At 34.4% G+C, this 25333-nt stretch overlaps 1 protein-coding gene across 6 annotated transcripts in view; it reads right to left on the bottom strand.

Moving 5' to 3' along the window:
• Positions 1-6231: 6231 nt before the first annotated feature.
• The window catches only part of USP25 (ubiquitin specific peptidase 25), a 139867-nt gene continuing 120765 nt past the window's right edge, over positions 6232-25333 (bottom strand). For all 6 annotated transcript variants that reach the window (XM_043993152.1, XM_043993153.1, XM_043993154.1 and 3 more), the window contains 5 exons: positions 22957-23035; positions 16360-16439; positions 11935-12058; positions 9094-9289; positions 6232-8280 (listed from right to left, as the gene is read on the bottom strand). In XM_043993152.1, the coding sequence (XP_043849087.1) occupies positions 8108-8280; positions 9094-9289; positions 11935-12058; positions 16360-16439; positions 22957-23035 (652 nt within the window). In that variant the 3' untranslated portion in view covers positions 6232-8107. The remainder of the gene's footprint in view (positions 8281-9093; positions 9290-11934; positions 12059-16359; positions 16440-22956; positions 23036-25333) is intronic.

Here is a 25333-nt window from a genome sequence, read left to right as displayed (position 1 = left end):
AGAGGTGGCATACATAGAGACAATTTAAGGAATATAGATCTCATAATAAGTCAAAAAGCCTGAACATCATAATTCAAGAAAAATACAAGAAAACTGCCCAGAACATTTGAACACAGAAAACAAAGTGCTAATAGAAAAAAAGATCCATAGAAGAACTCCACAAAAATAGCCAAGGCAAGAAACTTCAAGACTCAGAGCAGTTAAATTGAACAATTCCTTTGAGAAATACCTAACTTTGAAAGTGACCAGGAGAAAGACTTTTAAATCTAAAGGAAAGGAAATCTTAATAACACTATATTATCTTACACACACAAGAAAATATAACAGAAAATGAATAATGTGTTCTGAAGAGTAATGGAGATCAAGGAGCATGTAACCAGCCCTGAAAAATCTTTATCCAGCAATGAAAAAAGATGGAAGTTCAATAATAAAGAGGTGTTTCAAAACATTCTTCAACAGAAAATGAGACCTGAAGATATTTGTTTTCCAAATATCCCAGAGAAATGAAATGCAGAAGAAGTGAATAAATGCAACAGCCAAGAAGATCAACAGGAAGGGTGGCTGCAGACAGATGAATGGGAGGACTTTCTAAAGGTCCATAAGGAGACAAAGGTGAAGATGAAATCAGGTGAGGGTGATGGTAGAAAGGAGGGTCTAGAGCACTAGGACTGAACCTTTTAACAATTTGAATATAGGTGAATCACTTTTGTTGTTTTTTAATGGGACAAAGTCATAAAATTGTAGGATATAAAAGGGGATGGAATGAGAATAGAGTTGACACTTTTTCTCAGGAAAAGGAGAACCTCCTGGAAAGGGGGCTGCTCCTCCCCCATCTCTTCCCCACTCCATAAGACCTTTCCTGTTTCTTTCATGTGGGATTTCACCTCATGGAAGATAATGTCTAAGATCTTTCTTTGATCATGCTTTTGAGGCAGAGCAATAATTTTCAAATTATCTCTGCTGGACCTATTTTCCAGGTCAGCAGTTTTTTTTCCAAGAAGATATTTCACATTGCCCTCTATTTTTTTATTCATTTGAATTTGCTTTATTGTGTCTTGGTTTCTCATAGTCACTAGCTTCCATTTATTCAATCCTAATTCTTAGGCAATTATTTTCATCAGAGAACTTTTCCACTTGGCTTTTCAAGCTGTTGACTTTTTTCTCATGTCTTTCCTGCATCATCCTCATTTCTCTTTCCATTTTTTCCTCTATCTCTCTAACTTTATCTTCAAAGTCCTTTTTGAGTGCCTCTATGGCCTGAGACCAATTCATATTTTTCTTGGAAGCTTTAGATATAGGGGCCCTGATGTTGACATCTTCCTCTGAGGGTACACCTCAGTCTTCCTTATTACTGAAGAAACTTTCTATGGTCCTCACCTTTCTCTGTTTTCTCATCTTGCCTTTCTTTTACTTGACTTTTAGCTCCTTAAATTGGGGCACTGTTTCCAGGTTGTACTATACCAAGCCTCAGAAGATCCCAGGTGGTATGATTTAAGGAGGATCAGGTTCTTCACTTGCCTGGCCAGTTCCCTGGTCCGTAGATGACCTCAGACCTACTTGCTAATTAACCAACTTTGTGCGATGTGGTTGTCAGCTATGATGAGCCTGTGCCCCTCCCTCACCTGGGCCACTGCTACTTAAGCTGGTTCCCAGCAGGGTTGGAAAATCCAAGTTCTGCCTCAGCACCAGCATAGACCCCTGTAATCTCCCCCCTGCCAAGGGCTCAGTCCTCTCACCAGATGACACTGGCACTGCAGCTTATTCAGAGGCTCTGGGGGTCTCTTTCTCTGGCAATGCCTTCCTGGGACTGGATCTGTGTGATCTGTGTCAGGGTGACTGTGGGCTTGGGCTCGACTCCTGTCTCAGCATAGCAGCTCCCTCCTTCTGACCTTCCAAGCTGTCCTTGGTTGGAAGATGATTTCAGCACATTCTTTTGTGGATTTTGCTGCTTCAGGAATTGTCCTATGGCATTATTTGGATGTTTTTTGGAGCGATCGTGTCATGAATTTGAGAGCTCACTGCCTTTCCTTTGCCATCTTCCATCCTCAATTAATTGATTAAAGAGTCTGACTAGAACTCCTGACACAACTTCCTGAGTGCCTAATGAACACAAAGCCTAGCCCATAAACAAATGGGTCCTTTAGAATTGACGGGTGTCCCACTGCCATAAGAATCAACATGTAAGACACAATATATTTCTTCATTTGAGAAGAGGGGAAGTGTCTCAACCTGAACCTGTACCCTTGTTGAATATCTTTTCTAAGTTATTGTTAAATACACTTATTTTTGATAAGTTTTAAGATGGGTTACATATACCTCATGTTTCACTCCTGAGTCTGAACCACCAGAAAGGACAAACATTATCGGCTTTTATAATAAGGAAAAACAAAAATAAAAAACTGAACACCAAAATTGTGGTCTATAATTTTAAATGTGGATGTTTGAAAAGTATAGCCATAAAGCAGATCTCAAATTCCAGTCTACTCTACCTAAGCACAAATCTCTTCTTATACTATAAGAACTTTTTCCATAATATACCAGGAAAAATGTTTCTGGAAATAATTTGGATTTTCTTTATTCTGGCTTGATGGATTAATGAATTTAAAGGATACAGAAGAAGGAGAATTCAGTTTCACATAAAATTATTTGCAAAGTTAGGCTTCATATTTTCTAATAAAAATGGTATTAGAAGAGCTTAACTCAAAGGCTAAAAGTATTTTGTTTAAGAAAAAAAATGATCCTTTAAAGCACTGCACTTATTTTGGGGAAAGAGAATTCACTGGCAACTTCTTCCCAGTTTCATAATGTAAACAATCCCCCATATCCAGGATTATGACACCATTTACTAGAAAAGACAAAAATGTAATCATCCAATTTCAACATAAGGTCATTCACCCACATATGCTCCCTTGAATTAATAACAATATGCTAAACATATACTGTATGTATAATACTAAAACCCAGGCAATAATTCTGATTTTTCCATTACATATGTATATGTAATATTTTACTAATGAAATGCCTTTATTATAAGATTTATGAACAAAAAAAGGTCATAAGACCTTTTGAATGCCATTTATAAAATTACTAACATTTATAATATAAAACTGATTATCACTGCTGTAAGATTTACAAAATGCTAGAGGAGCACAGGAGAGTAACTGAATTGGGTATTAAATGACAAAATTTTGGCAGGTAGTGATGGGGAAGATAGGATATTACGGAAGGAGAAATATGGTAAACAAAGCACTAGAGGTTATAAGTTGCACAGGATGTTGGAGAAAAAGTAAGTCATTGGATCATAATGTTTGGAGTCCATGGAAGAGATATGTGATGAAATAATGGGATTTAGCAGATACTCAAGGACCCACCTGGAGATGAATCTAGACTGATTGAATCAAGTGAGAGTAATTGACTACAGATTAGCCTACTTCAAGTAACTGGATTGTAATCACACCTGGCTATCCCTTAAGAAGGTATTGTTCTCAGAAGCTAGAACTCAAGAACACCTTCAAACCAATGGATTTGGATGATGCCAACCAATCAGCTTGAAGCAGTGTGTAAGGACTGCCTCTGTTCCAGACCTATAAAAAGCTTCCACAATCAGCTTGCTGGAGAGTTCCTGATTAAAGCAGACTCATGGAGGAGGACTGGAGGAAGAACCCAACCAGGCTGGAACTCTAGGCTAGATAGACCTTTTCTTAACTTTCTGAACTCCATGTTAATACCTGTATGCTTTAATAAATGTTTAATGCCCAAAGACTGGTGCTGAAGCTTCTAATTTAAGGCAACCACAATTTAGATTTTAAACATCACAGATAGAAGACATCAACTAGTCCAATTCACTTAAATGAAGAAATGAAACTGGGTCCAAATCATATTGAGTGTGGAGTTAAGATGTTTGAACTTATATTCTTTAGGCAGTAGAAGTCACTTAAAAGTGGTTGGACTGAATAGTGATAATTTCTGCTTTAGGAAAATTACTTCGGGTAGGGGTGTAGAATGGGTTAGAAAGGGAAGAAATTGGAGGAAGGTCCTGGTTTAGGAAGTCTAGTGAGAAATGGGACAGAACAAAGGTTGCGGTGACAAGAAAGGCGGGTGCAGATAATACAGTACGTGGTAGATGATTGAATGTTGAGGGTAAGAAAGATAAGACAAGTATGAAGCTTGTACAGCAACAGAGACAGGGTTCTTTAACATCATCCATTGTCATAATACTTCCTTTTCTCATTTTGGTTCCTTGAATGAATATTTCATTGTGCCTTCCTGAATTTATTAATAAAGACTACTTCTTCAGGGAATGGAAGTACTGATGGTAGCGAGTGGCAGGTAGTTGGCACAGTGGATAGAGTATCAGGCCTGGAGTCAGGAAGAACTGAGTTCAAATCCAGCCTCAGACATTTACTAGCTGTGTAATCCTGGGAAGTCACTTAACCTCTATTTACCTCAGTTTCCTCATCTGTAAAATGGAGATAATAATAGCATCTTTCTTCTAGGGTTGTTGTGAGGATCAAATGAGATAATAATTACAAAGACAGCTTAGGACAATACTAAGTGCTATATAAATGTTCACCACGAGGATCATCATTATCATCCCAGTTCTCTGTGAAATGTAGAAGATGAAACCAGGGTCTGAAAGGGGATTAAAGGTAAAAGCAAAGAGATGGAAATGTAGCTATTAGGATGAAGAGGTGTTGAGAGATAATCAGGGTGGACAACTTAGATTGTACAGGCTAGTAAAGAGACATATGGAGATGTGGAGAATTATAAAAGGGTAGAGTCACATATACAAATGGTTGTCAGGTTTGAGAGATACTCCCAGAGGAAAATGGAGCAGGGAAGCATCAGTTTTGATGGAAAAAGTATCAGTATTTTAAACAATGGCATCTCTATCCACTCAATAGTAGTCGAATTAATATTGCATCTAAAGAACAATTTGGAATAAAAGCTTAGTTTTATTTGGTTTTAATTCCTGTTCCCCTACCTCCAAATTATCTAGCTCCTCCTGGAACAAGAGTATTTATATAGTCTTCTCCCATATATGTATATATATATATATTTTTTTTGGGGGGGGGCAATGAGGATTAAGTGATTTGCCCAGGGTCACACAGCTAGTAAGTATCAAGTGTCTGAGGTCAGATGGATTTGAACTCAGGTCCTCCTGAATCCAGGGCTGGTGCCACTTAGCTGCCCTTCTCCCCTCTATATTATAAAAAAGTTAATATATATATATATATGTATATATATATAAACATTAAAAAAGATTTGCCTGCCTTTGTGAATATAAACTTTGTAAAATATAAAGGACTCTAAAGGGGTCAGCTATTATTATATATATTTTTGGAAGGGGGTGAGAGAATTCATTTTAACCACATTAGTAGAGAAATTAAAGCTATTAACTTATACAATTGAGCAGCTGGGACCTAAAATAGCTTTGTTCCAAAAATGTAATGTTAAAACTAGGTTTCCCTGAAAAGATGTCTTCCACAATGATTTGTAATATTATATATCTATATATCTATACACACACACACACACACACACGCGAATCACTCAACAATAGATCATTTTTAAGATAGGAGAAGCCGAGTAGTCATAAAATAAGATAATTTTAGGCACCTGAGTAAGGTTCCTATATTCTTATACGCTTAGATAGGTCTGGCACTAACTGAAACAAGCAGAGCATCATCTTCTCTTAAATATTCTTTCCCACAGTTAAACAAGTACACCATGTTCATACAAAGAATTCAATCATACAATCTGGGGCTAACCAGTCACCAGATTCAAAGTATATCTCAGTGTAATGCTTACTGGCAACATGGAGGGTGAGTGTTTAAGAACTAAAAATTGATTCAGACTGGATTCCTTCCTGAATGGATCTTTTAAGGTAGTAATTTCCACGTTTGATTCTTGAGCACTCACTCACATTTGTTTGTTTGTTTTCCCCTCATCATCCATTCCCACAAAAGTACCAACATGGACACCATATACTACATTGAACTATCATATCAGTATTCATTGAACATTGTAGATGTTGATTTTAAAAAGTTCTTTATTATTGATACATGTGTGTATGTGCAGCTATGTGGTCCAGTGGATACAGTGCTGGACTTGGAGCCTGTAAGAACCGAATTCAAATCCTGATACTTATTTTGACACTTGCCAGCTGTATGACTCTGGGAAAGCTGCTTAACTTCTATTTCCATTTCCTTATTGGTAAAATGGGGATAATAATAGCATCTATTTTCCAGAGTTGTTGTATGGATACAATAAAATAGATGTAAGGAACTTTGCAAACCTTAAAAATGCTATAAATGCTAGTTATTATATTTTTTGTTATTACTATTATCATCATGCATGTAGCCTCAACTTGTGATAGGGCACGTTGTTCAGTTATTTCCAGAATTGTCCAATTCTTTGCGACCCCATTTGTGGTTTTCCTGGCAAAGATACTAAGGTGATTTGCCATTTCCTTCTTTAGTTCATTTTACAGATGAAAAAATTGAGGCAAATGGGGTTAAGTGACTTGCCCAGGGTCACATAGTTACTAGTAAGTGTCCAAGGCTAGATTTCAACCCAGGAAGATGAGCCTTCCTGACTATAGGCCTGGCACTCTATGTACTATGTCAACTAGCTACGCTGATACGCCCTGTAACCTAATGTTAAAATAGTAATCCAATTCAATATAAGATTTAAAAACAAAATCAAAATATGTAGATTATTATAAACCTAACAATCAAATTTTTACAGTAAACAGAATGCCCTTTGATGTAGAGGTTTAACACTAGATCATTAACTTTGCCAAAAAATAGGATTTAATGGCTTAATATACATCTTTTGCCTTCTGTTAATATTGGCAATAGTTTTGACATCGCTATAACAAACATACACGTGGTATACTTATGAATTTTACTATACTAATAATGTCTTATTTATAAAGGAATTATTTATAAATCAAAAATAGGATTTGATAACAGGATTACCTTTAGAACTGCTGAATTCCACTAACAAAATGTTTCTTCATTAAATTTAAATAATAATTTCATCTGGAAAGTAAATTCTATAGATTTCTTTCAAAGAAAGTAAATGAAAGCACAGTGATTTGTGATTGTATATTATAACAGTAATATCAACTGATTTCACAGCACTGATTGGTTAACGTAGCGAGCAATTTACAAAAGTAAAATATGAACTGTATATAGAGTAAAACGTCTTCTCATAAATGATTTAAAAATATGTGGGTATAATTTTTACAAGTTCCACATTTAAATAGCCCTTATTCAAGTATTCTTATTTTTCTTTTCATATAGCTTTTATCTAGGTTGTAAAATAGTTTTGTTTTTTTTTATAAAAATAAAGTAATCTATGTCAGACTAAAAGGTACACTGAAGTTTAACTTACGAAATCAGATGTTAATTGTAATGAAAACCTGATTTGGGATCAAAACAAGTCAGATGCCATACTAAGTTAAACAACTTTGACAGAAATATACAAACATTTTTGGTGTCAGATAACTTAAAATAAACTCCCCCAAAGCTGATATTGTAACATGTTATAACATTATTATTGTTTATCCACAAGTCTTGATGATCCCCACCAAAACTCAATATTTCTAAAAATATATCTATGCAAATATATTCTAATATACAATATACCTCCTTACAAACACTTAAGTAGCCATAAATAAAACTTTATTCTTTAATTTCATTTACAAGCTACCAAGTACTATGTATTGTACATAGCACTAGACATTTAAAATGGTTGCAGTCACAGAAAGATCCAGACTGAATAGAAAGCTGTGGATAAAGCAAAGGATCTTAAGATAAAAGCAAAGTAATACTGAAACAGGTGGCAAAAGGGAATTTTTGCCATGGTAAATCAGACTTGTAATGTTGCTTCAGTTCTGGTTAAAACAAAGACTGAGCGCCATGCGATTCTCAGCTTTATTGTTTGCAGTCTGGCTAAAGTCTGTACAGTCATTTGTTTTTTGCAATTATTAAAATAAAAAAGTTAAAAACTATAGCAGCAACAAGCAAACCTTGTGACAGGAAGGCAAGGGTTAAGAACTAAAAAGTTTATACAATGTGCTTAAGAAAGTTTGTATAATTTATCTTCCATCAGCTGGAGTTCGACTGAGGGACAACATGATTCGGGCAAATCGTTCACACAGTTCATGTGTAGAATATGAAGGTAATTTTGGCAGCTCATTGAAGCCTTTGATTTCTGTAGAACAATCAAGCAATTTTGGCAGGAAGTCAGTCAGCTTTTCTTGGAGGTTGGCTGCAAATAAAAAAAAATATTATTCTAACCATGTTGGGAGAAATAGCTCATCAAGTTAATATTTTAAAAATCAATTTCGATCTGGAATTAAATAAATTAACATTAAACTTCAAAAGTCATCATTTTAAAGAATTAGCATTTTCTATAAGAATTAACATATATTTAGTATAACTTAGTTCATGACTGAAAAAATGTAGACAAATACAAAGATATTAATTGCTGAGTTAGAAGTCTAGAATATGAACAAATATCACTTGATGAAAAATCCAACTTGTTGCTAACCTTAAGAACTTAGACAAAAAGGAAACAAGATAATTTTTTGGTGGGGTGGGGGGGTAAGTACTAATGATGAGATATCAGCAAAGGCTACATCTAAGAAATGGTACATGAGCTTCTCTTTGAATGAACCTAGAGATTCTAAGAGATGTGCAGTTTCATGTGCAATCATCTTTTATTGTACTATTATCGAAATGCTTGTTTTATTCCATAAATTAAAAATAAAATAGAAATTTAAAAGAAATACCAACTTGGCAACTCTATATAGTATGGATTGGAAGCAAGGAGATCAGTTAGTAGACTATTCCAATAGTCTAGGTTAGGGGTGATGAAAACCTCATTTAGGATGGTGGACAAGAGAATGGAGAGAAGAAGATGGAAGCAAGATATTTAGAAGCAGAACTGACAAGATTTGGCCACTGCTGGCTATGTAGAAAAAATAAGTGAGAAGAAATAATCAAAGATTAGCCCAAGGGTTGTGAGTTGGGGTACTGGAAGAATGGTGGTATCCTTAAGAAAAATAGGATTTATACTTACGTTCCATTTCTTGTCCAAGATATGAACACCAGCGATTTCTCATATCTTCTACAGCAATTATATCTTTCTCTTCCATTTCATCCACCAGTAACAATGGCAAACATGGGACAATAAACTCATTCATAATAATCAATCCATTGTTTACTTCTTGATCATCTCCAGATTCAAATAGTTCTGCTGCATGCTCATTTAATTTCTTTATGAAATATAAAAGAATAATTTTTTTCTTACTAAATTTACTCTATTATCTTGATACTGAATACAACCTAAATCATGTAATCCATATGCTTATGATTAAAAGTATTCACACAGATGCTTAAACATAGCAACCACAATACATTGTCACTGGAAGATATTCAATTGTCAATTTTTCAAACCAAGAATAAATTTTTAAGCATCATTTTAAGTACTATTTTCATTGATGCTAAGGTGGAAAAATACATATCTTACTTTAATCACTGCATAATCTAAAATGTGGTAAAGTATAAATAAATCAACAAAAAATTCAGTAATAAAGGAAACTGTGGCAAGCTATACATAGCTTCAAGAAATCATCAAAAGACACTTTGCTTGGTAATTTACAAAGAAAACTCATGTAGAACCCAGGCTTTGTCCTTTAGGAATTCAAATATATCTATTTATTATTGCTGGAAATTATTGTAATGGATTAAAAAGTTCTATTTTTGAAATACTGTATTATTTTTAAAATATCCATCACACAAGGGTTTTGTATAAAATTAACCCACTTAAATCTTTAAAAGCATTTTATTCTAGAGTGGTTATAATTTTTTACATTAATATAGCATCTTTTAAAAAATCTAAGTATATAATTATAACATGAAAATATTTTCAAGTAAAAGTAAGATCCCCCCCCATAACTACTGGGGAGGTTATACTTAAATTTCTACATACTATAATTTAAAGGGGAAAAATTTCATAAATAAGCTATTACTTATCTGCTTTTTGAAAAAGTTGTCAAGAATAAATTCCATTTAAGTTTATTATCATTTTCAACAAATCACTTGCACAATCCTAAAGCCTGAATGCCTCTAGTTAAAATTACACAGACCAGATATCAAGCCATACATACAAATGCTTTAAAATAATTTATCAAATTCTATCGTTTTAAAGTACAGTTGATGTTTTTAGTGAAATGAAAGCCCTAAAATATAAAACTATTTTGAAATGGGTGGTTAAGACTACTGAATTTAAATAAGCTCAAAAGACCATGAGTGATATTTTAAGATGGATACAAATACTAATGTGTAAATTATTATTATTATTATTATTTTTTGGTGAGGCAATTGGGGTTAAGTGACTTGTCCAGGGTCACACAGCTAGTAAGTGTCAAGTGTCTGAGGCCGCATTTCAACTCAGGTCTTCCTGAATCCAGGGCTGGTGCTCTATCCACTGTGCCACCTAGCTGCCCCGTGCAAATTAATTTTAAGAAAAAAGTTTTCAAGGTAAGTAGCAATATTACAAACTTATGTGCCCATTAGTTTTTAACAGACTTTTCAAACAGAGAATTATAGTCTAATGCAGAAGTGTTAAACTTACAACACAAAAACATATTAGTGTGAGCCAGATTAATATGGAAATTTATGTTTTTATATTTCATTCTCTATTTTGTGCTGTGTATGTAGAAGTATTCTTTTTTAAAAAAACCTTTTTTATTAAGTTAAAAAAGAATAAAAATTAAAAATATACATTTGGGAAATGTTTAACAAAATAAATAAAAATATAATATAACATAGGTAATGTTAATTGAGGCTTTTCTGAGTCAATATGCTGTCCATCAGTTTCTATTTGAGTCTGATACCACTGGTTTAATATGTAAAGTATACTGCTGTCTCAGAACTGAGATTTCATTACCATATTTCACTGGCACACATTCTTTTTTTTTTTTTTTTTGGTGAGGCAATTGGGGTTAAGTGACTTGCCCAGGGTCACACAGCTAGTAAGTATTAAGTGTCTGAGGCCAAATTTGAACTCAGGTCCTCCTGAATCCAGGGCTGGTGCTCTATCCACTGCGCCACCTAGCTGCCCCTGGCACACATTCTTAAAAATATGCTTAACAGCTAAAATGAATGAACTATATATATTTGGAAAGTGAACTGGCTCATGTGTTGTATGAAAAATCTCATTTTAAGAGTTCATGACAGACAAAATTATGGCTGACCATGAGTGAAATTTAATGAGAAAATAACAGTAAAATGGAATTCCTCATCTGACATAATGTCACTTTCACTTCCCAATAGATGATACTTCAAATAACTGGAAATGATTGGAGTAAACAACAACAAAAAAAGATGAAAATGTTTATGGATGCTATTCTGGGCACATGGACTTTGAAAATACTGGACAAGCAATAACCATCTCTTAAGGATACAAAAGATAGAGAATTACAAAGTATTTTCAGGCATAATGATAATAATGACAGTTAATGACAATGCTTTAAATATGCCAGTTAATAATAAGATCAGCACAATGCAATAATAATAAAAATCTTATGTCATTTGGGGTTGTTATTACAGAGAAATTACAATTGAAAAAAAATTAAGAATTAAAAATTGTCAAATAATAAATTACAGTTTGCTCTATTCAAAAAAAGTATTTCTATTTTCTCGCACACCTAAAGGGAATAGAGGTCCGCAAAAGGAAGGGGAATGTGCCAGGATTTTGGAAGGGATTTGGGTAAGACAAGACCCCTTAGCAGAGTTTTATTCAGGCTTAAATTCAGTCCTTCTATCTGTCCAAATTCTCCACGTATTTCTTCAAATCTTGTCATTAACAGCTTAAGTCCAAAATGAAATGGTAAACAACTGCATGGATTCCACTTACTAGTAAACATTCTCTTCTGTAATGTGATATCAATTCTTCATCATGTCCTCGGTATGGACCCTTGGACAAGAGCTCCTTGTTATTCTGATAAGCACAGATAAGATACAGTATGGCTTCTACATAACTTAAAATTAAAGAAAGAAAATAACATCAGTGTTTCCATATACATAACAGTACCATGCAAAGTCAAAATTTTGACAGTCTGTGTCAGTGAAAGTGAGCATTAGTAGAAATACAAATTGTTAGCTACTAAGTTTTTCTTGCCTAGAACAATGGGATTTAATTCCCAAGACAGTAAGCACTAATAGCAAGAAAATCAAAAGCAGCTAGAAATTCAGTTCCTAGAAAACAGAAGAATAAATGAAGTTAGAATGTTCTTTTTTTTTTTTTTTTTTTAGTGAGGCAATTGTGGTTAAGTGACTTGCCCAGGGTCACACAGCTAGTAAGTGTCAAGTGTCTGAGGCCGGATTTGAACTCAGGTACTCCTGAATCCAGAGCTGGTGCTTTATCCACTGCATCACCTAGCTGCCCCTAGAATGTTCATTTTTTACATCTATCCTCCAAATATCTTACTTTTTCAACCTTGCATTACTGGACAAGAATAAATCTGAAAGGAAAACAGGAATAACCTATTAAATTAATGATCAAAATTTTATTTTTGTAAAAAGATACTAAATTACTCTAAGTCTTATGATCAAGAAAATTTGGAAGAATTAAAAAATATTCAATGGGAAAGAAAAAAAAGGAAAGGCAGCAAATGTAGTAGATAAGACACTAGACTTCAAAGAGAGATCTGGGTTTAAATTTTGCCTCAGAAACTTAATAGCTGTGTGGTCTGATGTAGAGAATATATTTCAAAGTATATTTTTGTGTCCCCTCTAAAAATAATCAAACCTTTTTGAATTGCCACAAGAATACTGATGGAATTATTTGATAACATAGTAAGATACATATTCTTTAATTTTAATAATATTAATATTGGAAAAAAGTAATCAATACTGAACTTATATATTTTGTAAATAATACAAAGCATTATATATTATGCAAGAAAATGGGATACTTTCATAAATACTGAATTAAAAGGTTTAAGAAGCTTTGAAATTAGAAAAAGAGATAGTATTATGTTTTCCACTTTTCTTCTTTATTCCAGTTAAGTGTAATTAAGGGCATATTTATTTTAAGGACATGTAATTAAGGACCTAGTAATTTTGAAAAAAAAAATACAAGCAATGTCAAGAAATGTGTATGCTACTTCTAGCCCTCTCACTAACCAATGTAAATACAGTCAAGTTAGTCAAGCCTTCTGTCCCTCAGTTCTAAAAAGCTGAAATCCTCTATCTTTTATTGTGCTGTTAGGATAAAATCAGATCATATATATGAAAGTGCATTGAAGTTAGATGCTGACCATAGTTGAAAATTCAAGAATCCTTGAACAAAGTACTTGGTTTGTTCATAGTTATTTCAGATATATTGGTTATAATCAATCAAGAAGCATTTGCGAAATACTTGTCATGTGTTAGGCACTGCGTTCCATACTGAGGACACAAAGATGATGGCAAAATAGTTGCCATACCCAAAGGAGCTTACATTCTAATGAGGGAGAAAAGATGCACATGTATAGGTATGTGCAAAATGCATACAAAGCAGACCAAGACAAATTTTGGGAGGAAGGTGTCATGTAAAGTTGGTGAGTGAACTGATGTCTTTTATTTTGGGGTGGGGGGGTGAAGCAATGAGGGTTAAGTGACTTGCCCAGGGTCACACAGCTAGTAAGTGTCAAGTGTCTGAGGCTGGATTTGAACTCAGGTCCTCAGGAATCCAGGGCTGGTGCTTTATGCATTGTGCCACCGAGATGCCCCCATGAGTGAAGTATATCTTAAAGGATGCTAGGGGCTGTAAGAGGTAGAGGTGGGGAGGATGGTAGTGACAGCAAGTAAAAAGGCATGGAGATAGGAGATGGAAGGTTACATCTGAATAGCAGAAAGTTGTTACATTGTGTCATAGGAGGGGTATAATGTGTTATATTGCTGGAAAGGTAGGACAGGATCAGGTTGTAAAGAGTTTTAAATGCCAGACAGAAGAGTTTATATTTGGTCTTGGACATAATAGGGAACCATTGGAGTTCACTGAATAGGGTGGTGCCATTATAGACCTTTTCTTTAGGAAAATCACTTGGGTAGTTGTTTGGAGGATGGGTTAGAGTGGCGAGAGACTTCATAAAGGAGAGCAATTAGGAGGCTAATGCATGTTTCATTCTCATGAAAGGTGACAGAGCTATGAACTGAGAAGAGAAGGGTATGTATGTGAGAGATGGTGTAAAAGTGGAAAAGACAAGATTTGCAAGGGATTGGGTGTGAGAGTCAGGGAGTTGACATAGAGAGTGAATGGAATGGTAGTGTTCATAATGAAGTTTAAGAAAAGGGGTAGATTAGGAGAAAGATTATGGGCATGTTTACTGAATTAATGCTAACAAGATGAACAACCTTTAATATACTTCAGTGACTTCTGATTTCACTAATACAGGCAATTCTCAATATCGATACATATTGTAAATCCTTCTATGACTTAAAATATAAGATTCTCAGAAGTAATGAAAAGGTGATGAATTTTTTGACAACTGCAAATCTGGTGATTAATATGGTTTGGTTTTGAGATGACACATCATCTATCAGGGGCACTATACTTGAAATATTTCCAAAGCCAGGTAGGATCTACTCTAACTTATACTATTTGTATAGCTTTTGAGAATCCATGGTCACTTTCAAGACAGAATCAGGTATCAAAGTAGGATTTTGGTGGATGTAAAAGTATTCCATTGATGAAAACAGATTTTTATTTAGGTTGATCAAAATGAATTCTGCCCGACAATATTTATTTTGAATTTGTGTTATGATACAGATTGAACACAACTTGTATAGTAGAGGGAATTCTTGTTTAATTATAGGACAGAACAGATGTCTGACATCTCTTTGTACTCTGAAACTTGGAACTTCTTTGCTCTTGTTCTTTTGGGAGTATGCAATAAAGTCAATTATCTTTATAAATGAGGAAACTAAAATAAAAATGGTAGCACTGCCCTCTAGAGGGCATTCCAAAAGTCTTCAAAGAGCAGTGATGTTTTGGTCATTATAATAAAATGATAGAAAAGTTTCTTAAGGAATCTCAGAGTAGGAAGAGACTTCAGTGACTAGCTCCAACTGAAAAAAGATAAAAAAAATATTCTATAAAGGAATAAGAATAGCACATGAATAATATATGCAAATACCAATTCTGTTATACTTAATACACAATATAATTGAGAGCTGTATTCACAAAGATTCTGCTTTAAAGATTCACTATTGCACTGAGTTGACCCTGGGTTTTCACTTTATACCAGGGAAATACAAACTCTAGTGTATCTATTAACCTTGAAAAACAAGTTTTGATAACAGTTATGGGTCTGCTATCTGAGAGCCAGCCAAGGTAAGTCTGAATAAGTTCATGACTAGAAGGTTAATCACCTAGCAATGAATGTGTTGGCCATGGCCACCTACAAAATGCATACAAATATAAAATGGCATTTACTGCAGTGTGACATTTGCTTATCCCCTATTTCCAGGCATGGTGGTGAGAAAAGGGAAAGAGTTCCTAAAATATCTACAAATACAAGTTTAGGTAATATCGCTGTTTATGCCAATACTATCTTTTTTTTTTTTTTTAGTGAGGCAATTGGGGTTAAGTGACTTGCCCAGGGTCACACAGCTAGTAAGTGTCAAGTGTCTGAGGCCGGATTTGAACTCAGGTACTCCTGACGCCAGGGCCGGCACTCTATCCACTGCACCACTTAGCTGCCCCAATACTATCTTACTAAAACATTTATTACTGTGATTTAGTCAATAACTTCTATTTTCGGTAGTTCGCTTAAAAATAACCTTAAATTAATTTGCAGCTGTATTTCTTACTAGGCTAGATGGTGTAGCAAAATTCCCATTACTGTATCTTTTGGAATATCTGAAGAGCTAAGGAGAATTAGTCTCTGAGGCAAATGTAAATTCAGATTGGCTACAGAAAAAGCTCATTAAAAAGGAAGCCAGATATTATGAGGTGCAGGATATTCTGGTTCTGCTGAAATTACTTCCTCCTATTTCCTTATAACTCTTTGCTCACTCACAATCTGTATGTTCTTTTTCCTTTCAATGTTTCAATGGCAGGATTAGATGAGAATATATTGAAGTTATCTAAAGAAAATACAAAAGAAACTCACACTGGCAGATGTAATAAAACACAAAATAAAATTTAAAATATAGACCTTTTCATAAAAATGATGAGTATAAAGCTAAGTAAAATCAAGCATATGTATTTTGTATGTGTGTGTATGTATGTATGTATACATGTATATCTGGTATGTTTCCCATAATATGAAACTATCTTCTTATTTTTTCTTACCTCTTTTTCTGGAAATGTTCTAGGCCTATCACGAGATACATTGTTGTATCTCTGAAGTTCCTATAATCTTGGTGCCACCTCTGTAGGAAAAGAAAAATTTATATTTAAGTTATCTAATAAAAGTTATTAAAAAAACCTACACACAGCATTTTTTCTGATAATAGACATTTTCTTAAATAAACACGACTGACCTTTCTAAACAGTTTAGTAAAGAAAGGAACAAGACTTAAAGAATAAATAATTTCTTTGTAACAACTTCTGTTATAAAAATTATTAAAAGCTGATATAGAACTACAGGAGAAAAATATGACTGAAATGGAAAGTTAGGATACTAATTTTAATTTTCTTTCATGATAAAAATATAAAATCATGTTTTGATGTATATAAATGTAAGAACTGAAAATAAATGCCATGGTCACCAGATCTTGATCTTAGACATATTACATACTCTCACCAGTCACGTATTTAGAGCAGAGACCGGAAAGAACTTGTGAAGCCATTTAATCCCCTCCACCCCCATTCTAGAGATGGGGGAAACAGCAGCCTAGGGTGGTTTCAATGACTTACTCAAGTTCACACAGTAGCACGTGGCAGAGCTAAGATTCCAACCCAGGTCCTCTGACTTCAAATCCAGCACTTTTCCCATTGTGTCTCCAGATTCGCAAGCTCCCCTTTGAAGGCACCACATCAACTCTAACCCTCCCATTAGAGTAAATTCTTATTGCACTCCTGTACTCAAATAGTTCTATGATCTTATTGATTGAGATGTTCTCTCCAATGATGCAGACCCATGCCTACCCACCCTATGAATCTCTTGTTCATGTCTTCCCGACAAGTTGCCACACTGGATTCATCAAATATGGTGGAGCATTCTCTTCATATGAGACCACCAGTGGAGTAATTGAGGCCCATGAGTTACTTTTCAATTTTGCTAAATGGTCAATGAATTAATGATACATTCATGAAATACTTATGTACAAAGAACTGTGCTAGGGGCTGGAAAAGTATAACAGTATCTTGCCTCATTCTAATGGGGGAGACAACATATATGGAAGATTTCAGCTGTAAGTCAGATGAAAAGGTTCCATGGTCCTTTATGAATGCATTAGCAAAGCATAAAACGCCTCTCCTTTAATGTCATTTCCACTGATAAAAACATCTGAGGTTGAACTATTTGACACTGAGCTGGTCAGGATGGCTGTGGGAGCTGGGATGGAAGCAGATCCAGTGATCTGAAGGGTGCTGCTGTCCAAAGGCTCTTATTCCTATCTGCCTTTGGTGGTAGTTGGGAGAATATAAAGTTTATATGACTAAGTTTCTTGAATGCTGGTCTCTCCATCACTTGACAAGGTCTCCTATTTGTAGAACCAATAATCAATATTTAAAGATGGCTTAAACCTATGATCTTAGTACCTTCTCTATGCTTGTCTTGCCCTCTTGAGAATTTCAGACATTTCTAGTTTTCTTTCCTTCATTACTCTCTAGCATGTTACATAGGCAATTATCTTTTTAAACCTCTAGGCAAATACATTGTTATGTGTATTCCTGGCCAGGAGCAGGACATTCTAATACTTTAAGCTGTTATTAAAAAATTGGAGTCTAGGTCTCTGACACCATCTTCTTAACCAATTGTTTAATTTGTAAATGTGTTTTTTCTCTTTGGAAGAAATTGTCTTCAATTGGCAGTCATAATATAAAAACATGATCTGTGCTTCTAATGTCTGTAGCTTCTTGTCCATAACTTTACAACTTAACAATACTTACTTAATTCCTTAGAGCAGTGCTACTCATGACCCACTTTCTTCTCAAATGAAAGATACCTAAAACCAAACATCTTTTCTCCCAAAGCTTCTCCTTGCAACTACATTATTTCTGCCACTGCCATCACCATTTACTTAGTCTTCAAGTTTAAAACATTAGGGTTATGTTTATTTTTTCTTTCTCTCATCTTTCACATTTAATTGGTTATGAAGTACTGTGAATTCTTATCAGTCAACTAGCATTTATTAAGAACTTTCTAGGTGCTAGGCACTGTGTTAAGCACTGAGAATACAAAGAGAGGGGAAAAAAGTTCTTAATTTCTACAAGAGACAATGGGGGAGAAATTATGAACAACTACATATAAACAATATATATATATATATATATATACACATATTACATATATAATATATATTCTCTCTGATATGACCCCTAGTTTATCTTATATATAGATATAGGCATATCTATATCTATATATGATAAATTGAGGGTTCTATCAGAGGGAAGTTAGTAATGTTAAAGAGGAATGGGAGCAGCTTCTTGCAGAAGGTGGGATTAAGTGAAACTTAAAGAAAGCCAGCAAAATGAGGAGGGAGTAAAGTGTAAGGACTATAAGAAGAATGGAAAGGTAGACAGGGACTAGGATATAAAAGGATTTATAAGTCAAACAATAGCTTTTATATTTGATCCTGGAGGTAATAGGGAGCCATTGGAGTTTATCAATAGAGGAGAATTGTACTTTGAGAAGACCAATTTGACAACTGAGTGGCAGATGGATTGGAGTGGAGAGAAACTTGGGACAAGAAGACCAACCAGCAGCCCATTACATAGTCTGTGAAGTGAAGGATGAGACCTAAATTGTGAGTCTGGATAACTGGGAGAAGGATGGTGCCCTTGACAGTAATTGAGAAGTTAGGAAGAAGGGGTGGTTTTTGGGGAAAGATAATGAATTCAGTTTTAGATATGTTGAATTTAAGATGTCTATAGAACATCCAGTGCAAAATATTTAAAAGACAACTGGAGACTGGAGACTGGGAAAGAAGGTTAAGGCTAGACAAGAGATCTGGGCATCATCTTCATAGAGATTATTAATTCAAAGTGTGAAAACTAATAAGATAACCAACTGAAGTAGTACAGAGGGAACAGAAAAGAAGGCCCAGGACAAAGATGTGGAAGACTTGCCCTCTTGGGCAAGAGATGGATGAAGATGTAACAAAGGAAATAGAGGAGTAGTCAGACAATTAGGAGACACATGAAAGAGCAGTGTTATGAAAACCTGGGGTTAAGCAGGACCAGGATTCATCTGACCTTCGCCTTTTATGATATTTATCTATAGAAACTGATATATGAATAAAAACAATAATCCTTGTATCATTCTCAAAGCTTTGTCCTCTTTATCCCTGCTACACAACTCAAATAAAAGTCCTTACTGTCTGCCTCAACCATCACAACAGTCTGCTGATATATCTTTCTTCTTCCATTATCTTTAGTGGAAGACTTTACTACACTGCAAGACTCCTCTTTTCTTATGTAACCCCTCAAGTTTAAAATCATGAGTGGCTTATTATTATCCACTAAATAAAATTCAAAATCCTTTACCTGGAAACTTGAGGCCTTCCACAACTTAGTGTCCCTCTACCTTTGTTGCCTTATCATAAACTACTGTATAAATTACTCACATACCCACGTACACATCCTGCACTTTTCTGACTCCATAATTTTGTTCACTCCATGCTTGATGTGTTCTCCCTTTAACTTTTATCTACCAAATTCTTATACATTTTTATAACTAAATTCACAAGTTATATCTCTCAGGTGTGTTCACATTTTGCATAGAACACCTTTCTAATGCATTTATGCATTATACTTTACTATAGTTATTTATGAATGAATAATATCCATCTTAAATCTTTAAATCAAGAATTGAATTCTTTTTAAACTTCATATTTTCCTCAAATCTTCTATGTTCATAGTGTTTTAAACATTTTTTGAATTTAAATTATTACTTGAATCATTACTTTAAAATATTACATGAAATGTTATAAGCAATATAAAAATGTAGTGATCTAGAAATTTCACACCCTTAAAATGTTTTTCCCACAGTAATTTAATTACAGTAACTGCCATTTATATAACACTGTAAGGTTTGAAATGGTCTTTTATATAATTATTAAATTGACATTTTTATATTGATATATATATATATATATACACACATATGGATACATATATAAAATTGCATGCTCTCTCTATATAGTTATAGTTTCATTTGATCCATTAAAAACCCCTGTAAATTAGGTATTATAGGTATCATTTTTCCCACCTTACAGGTAGAAAAACCTGAGGTTGAGAGAGGTTACATGACTTGCCCTTGACTATACAGTTTAGAAGATAGGATTTGAATGCAGGTCTTCCTGACTCCAAGTCCAATATTCTATACACTGTACTATGCTGTTAGTCAAACTATGTGTTAATGTATAGTTTTGGGGAAAATTCAATTTAACACTAGGTTCCTGAAGAATCTATAAAAAGAAGTGAAAAGGGCAGTGGTAAGAAAACACATAATTTGTGAACCACACAGCTAAATTATGAAAGCTTGATGTGACTGATCAAAATTTCTTATAAAGAAATTTCTTGTACAGTGATATATTAAGTTTACATAACTTTGGTACAATCCTATTCTACCTCCAGAGAAATTAAACAAAAATAGAATTGTACTTTGCTACAGATAAGTCAAAAGATAGCCTGGGATAACAAAATAAAAAAAGTAAAAAATACATATAAAAGTGTCAATAAAATTCTCTGTGGCTATAACTAATTTTTAAGCACAATTTTCATTCATAAAACTGATCCTTCATGAACATTACAGCTCAAATCTTATTCAATATATATGCCATATGCTATATAAAGAGACTATAATTTCTAAAGAAAGTGATTTTGTTATAGATAAGGTTCAACATATATGGACAATTTAGAAAATTTAAATTAATATTCTTGAGGCCTCCTATGTTCACAATAATGTGACAATTGACTATATAATGAGTCAACAATTTGGAAAATGAAGAATGTTTCCAATTGAAAAAAGTATTCTTGACTTAGCAAAAAGAAAAAAACGGTACCCAACTTTAGTTATTTCAAGCCTAAATATTTTAAGCAAACATCAAACATATCAAAGTAATAAATGATATGCTAAACTCCTGGCCACTGTCACTTCTCTGGGTTTTTGTAACAATTCCTTCCTGGTTCTCCTAATTTGCCCCTTTTTAGTTTCCTTTGCTGGTTTATCATGTTTATCATCTGTACCACTTTCCCTAGCCATATATGTTCCCCAAGGTTCTGTGATAGGGCTTCTTCTCCTACTACCCTCTCACTTTCTTCATAACCATTAACTCTCACGAGTTTCACTATCATCTGAAGATGACTCCCAAATTTATATATCCAGTTCCAGTCTCTTGAGTTTCAGGTCCACATCACTAATTGCCTAATGGACATTTAAAACAGCATATTCTGGAAATATCTTAAATCTTAAACTGAATTCATTATTTTTCACCCCAAACCTTCCCCATTTTCATACTTCCCTTTTTCGATCAAAGGCATCACCATCCTCCTAGTATCCCCGGTTTGTAACCTCCACAATCCCCTGAACTCCTCACTTTTTCACCTCACATAGCCAAACAAAATCTTTCCCATTTCTACCTTCACAATACCAATTATATTTGATCCCTTTTCTCTAGTCACACTCTTATCACCTTAGTTCAGGTCCTCATCACCCATGTGACTATGTGACTATGTGACTTTGTGATGCCTCTCCTCGAATGACTTTCATGGCTTCCTCATCTCTAGGGAAATATGAAATGCTCTGTCTGCCTTTCAAAGCTTTCTACTACCTGGCCCCAGAATATTCTTTGAACCTCAATGGATGTTACTCCCCCTGCCCTCTGCAATCTGGCTGTTCTAATGCCTGGAATGTAGTCTCTCCTTACTTTGCATTCACAGAGTCTATTCCTTTAAGATGAAGCTTAAGAGATGGAAAGAATTTGGAACTCAACATTTAAAATTATAAAAAAAGTAAATAAAAAGAAGACACACACACACACACACACACACACACACACACATTTAAAAGATGAAGCTCAAGTACTGTTTTCTGCAAAAAGTCTACCCTGGTTCTCCCAATTACTAGTGACCTCCCTCTTAATTACTCTATATTTAATTGTGTATGCTTTTATGTATTTTTCTTCCCCATTAGAATGTAAACTTTTAAGCGGTGCTTCATTCTTTGTATTTCTATCCTATCTAACAGCACCTGGCAAATAATAGTTGTTTAATAAATATTAGTTGGCTGATTTATTGATAGACTAAGAAGCAGCACAGCAAAATGGATAAGGGGCTGGGCCCCTGAATCAGGAAGACCTTGCCTCTGCCCCATACTAGTTCTATCTCAGTGCACTAGTTCTCTCAAGCACCTCTCAATGCTCTGGGAAACCAGAAGTCAGACAAGCTGCTTAATCAGCATCAGTAGAGAAAGTCTACAAGGGATCCTCCTCTACTTTCCCATACACTCCCAAAACGAGCTAAATTAGTAACAAGGAAAATTTATTCGGAGAAAATTTAGAGGGCTAATTTTAATTTATCATCTATCCTTTATCTGAACTAAGGTGACATTCCTATGAAAGAAATGCCATTTAAATAATATGAAAAGGCAACTTGGTCACTTGACAAAATGTCCTATTTTTTTTATCTTAAGACCCAAGTAATGTTGTTAGGAAACATTTGAAACAGTTTAATAAGCAACTTATCTAGCATTCAACCTCTCTTCCCAAAGACATTAATTACCTCATATTCTTCCATGTTTACTTCTTCTGGCTTTATCATTTCAAGTTTAGCTTGAGCAATTTTCATTATGTTGCGACACCTTAAAAAGAAAAGAAATTTGTTCCGAAATTAAGAGCAGCACCAATAAGGAGGAACACTTGAGTACTATAGTATTTCTAAGCAGTGTAGCCATAACTCTCATATCATGTAATCAATCAGTCACCACTGTGGAATGAATTGCATGGAAACTTATCCAAAACATATTAAGTGAAAATATGTGTGTTTAGGTCAATGCTAGATAATGGCACAAAAGTTGGTATCTATAAACAACTCTAAATTTGTAATATAGTTTGAATATTTGTTAATTAAATTTTAATGAAATTAAATTATGTGTTCTAAGTTACATATTTTAGCTATAGAATTCTGTATACAAATTAGTTTAATCACATGGATGGCTATAGTAGTTCTGAATATAGATGTTATAAATTATTCAGTGTCAAAGGATCTGAATTAGAAAGGACCTCAGAGGACAGTTGTTGGCTCCATAATACAACTAATGACATGCAGTCTTTCCTCCAAGGACTAATTTTTATTTATTATCCGTACCTGATCAGAACTAAAGTGACATTCCTATGAAAAAAAATGCCATTCAAATGGCCTTCCCAGTGAAAGGAACCCAGTTCCTCTTGAAATAGATCATAGATGTACAGGTGAAAGTGAATTCAGAAATCAATATCCTTATTTTGGAGACGATAAGACTAAAGCACAGGGTGGTTAAGTGATTTGCTCAAAGTCATTCAGGTACAATGACTCCACTGTTAGTGACCTGTACCACATAGTCAATGCCTGAGATTGCAAAAGCAACTAAGTAGCAGATCCTGGATGTAAATTCAAGTTCTGACTTCAAATCCTGTGCTCCTTCCACTACAGAACACTACTTTTGCTGTGTACTCATTAAGCTGTTGCCCAAAGTATTGAGAAAAGATTTATTTTTCCATTTTATTTTTAATCATTTTTCAATTGTATCTAAAGATATTTTTTTGAGTTCCAAAATTTTCTCCCCGCCTCCCCCCCCCCCCCCCAATGAAGCCAGGAAGCAATCTGATATAGGCTATACATTACAATCATGATAAATATATTTCCACAATAGTCATGCTGTAAGAGAAAGATCAGAACAAAAAGAAAAAAAATGCAAGAAAGAATAAACAAAAGAACAATAACAAAAAAGCAACAACAAAAGTGAAAAACATGCTTCAATCTCCCTTTGGGTTCCAGTTTTTTTTTCTGGATATGGAGAGTATTTTTCCCAATCAGTCTTTTGGTATTGTCTTGGATCATTGTATTTCTGAGAAGAGCTAAGTCTAACAGTTGATCATCACACAATGTTGCTGTTACTGTCCACAATGTTCTCTTCGTTCTGCTCATTTCACTCAGCCTCAATTCATGTAAGCCTTTCCAGGTTTTTCTAAAATCCATCTGTTTATCATTTCTTACAGCACCATAGTATTCTATTACATTCATATGTCACAACTTCTTTAGCCATTTGCCAATTGATGGGCATCCCCTGAATTTCAAATTCTTTGCTACCACAAAAAGAGCAGCTATAAATATTTTTGTACATGTGGGTCCTTTTCCCTTTTTTGTGATCTCTTTGGGATATAGACCTAGTAGTGGTACTGCTGGGTCAAAGTGTATGCACAGTTTTAAAGCCTTTTGGGCATGGTTCCAAGTTGTTCTCCAGAACGGTTGGATCAGTTCACAGCTCTACCAGCAGCAGTGCATTAGTGTTCCAATTTTCCCACATCTGATCCAACATTTATCATTTCCCTTTTTTGTCTTATTTGCCAATTGGATAGGTATGAGGTGGTACCTCAGAGTAGTTTAATTTGCACTTCTCTAATTGGTAGTGATTGAGAACATTTTTTCATATGGCTGTAGATAGCTTTAATTTTGTCATCTGAAAATTGCCTGTTCATATCCTTTGACAATTTCTCAATTGGGGAACGACTTGTATTCTTATGTATTTGATTCAGTAAGACAGTTATGAAGCTAGAAACCTCAAAAATTATCAGTAATATAAAGTTTCGTTTCTGATCTTGCAGTACAAATATTCTTTTTCTTTCAACAAAAATCTAGTCTGACTAACCTCAGATGAAGATTCTAGAAGATTTGGGGCACTATTCAGATTTCACATTAATTAGCTTTCTCCTTCAACCCCAAATATTCTTCTTTTCTTATCTCAGCAGCCTTACTTTAATGCTGAAAGAAATATCAAGAGGTTTTGAAGGAAAAAAAAATCTAGCCTTATAAAACCTAGCCTTTAGGATTAGGATTCATAGGAAAGATTTCATTCATTCATTCTTTCTTTCAATGAATCAAGCATTTATTAATCTTCTTG

The sequence above is a fragment of the Dromiciops gliroides genome, chromosome 3 (assembly GCF_019393635.1).
Source record: "Dromiciops gliroides isolate mDroGli1 chromosome 3, mDroGli1.pri, whole genome shotgun sequence".
Classification (NCBI taxonomy): Eukaryota; Metazoa; Chordata; class Mammalia; order Microbiotheria; family Microbiotheriidae; genus Dromiciops; species Dromiciops gliroides.
The sequence above is the reverse complement of the archived record's forward strand: the minus strand, read 5'-3'. Positions and strand labels throughout refer to the sequence as shown.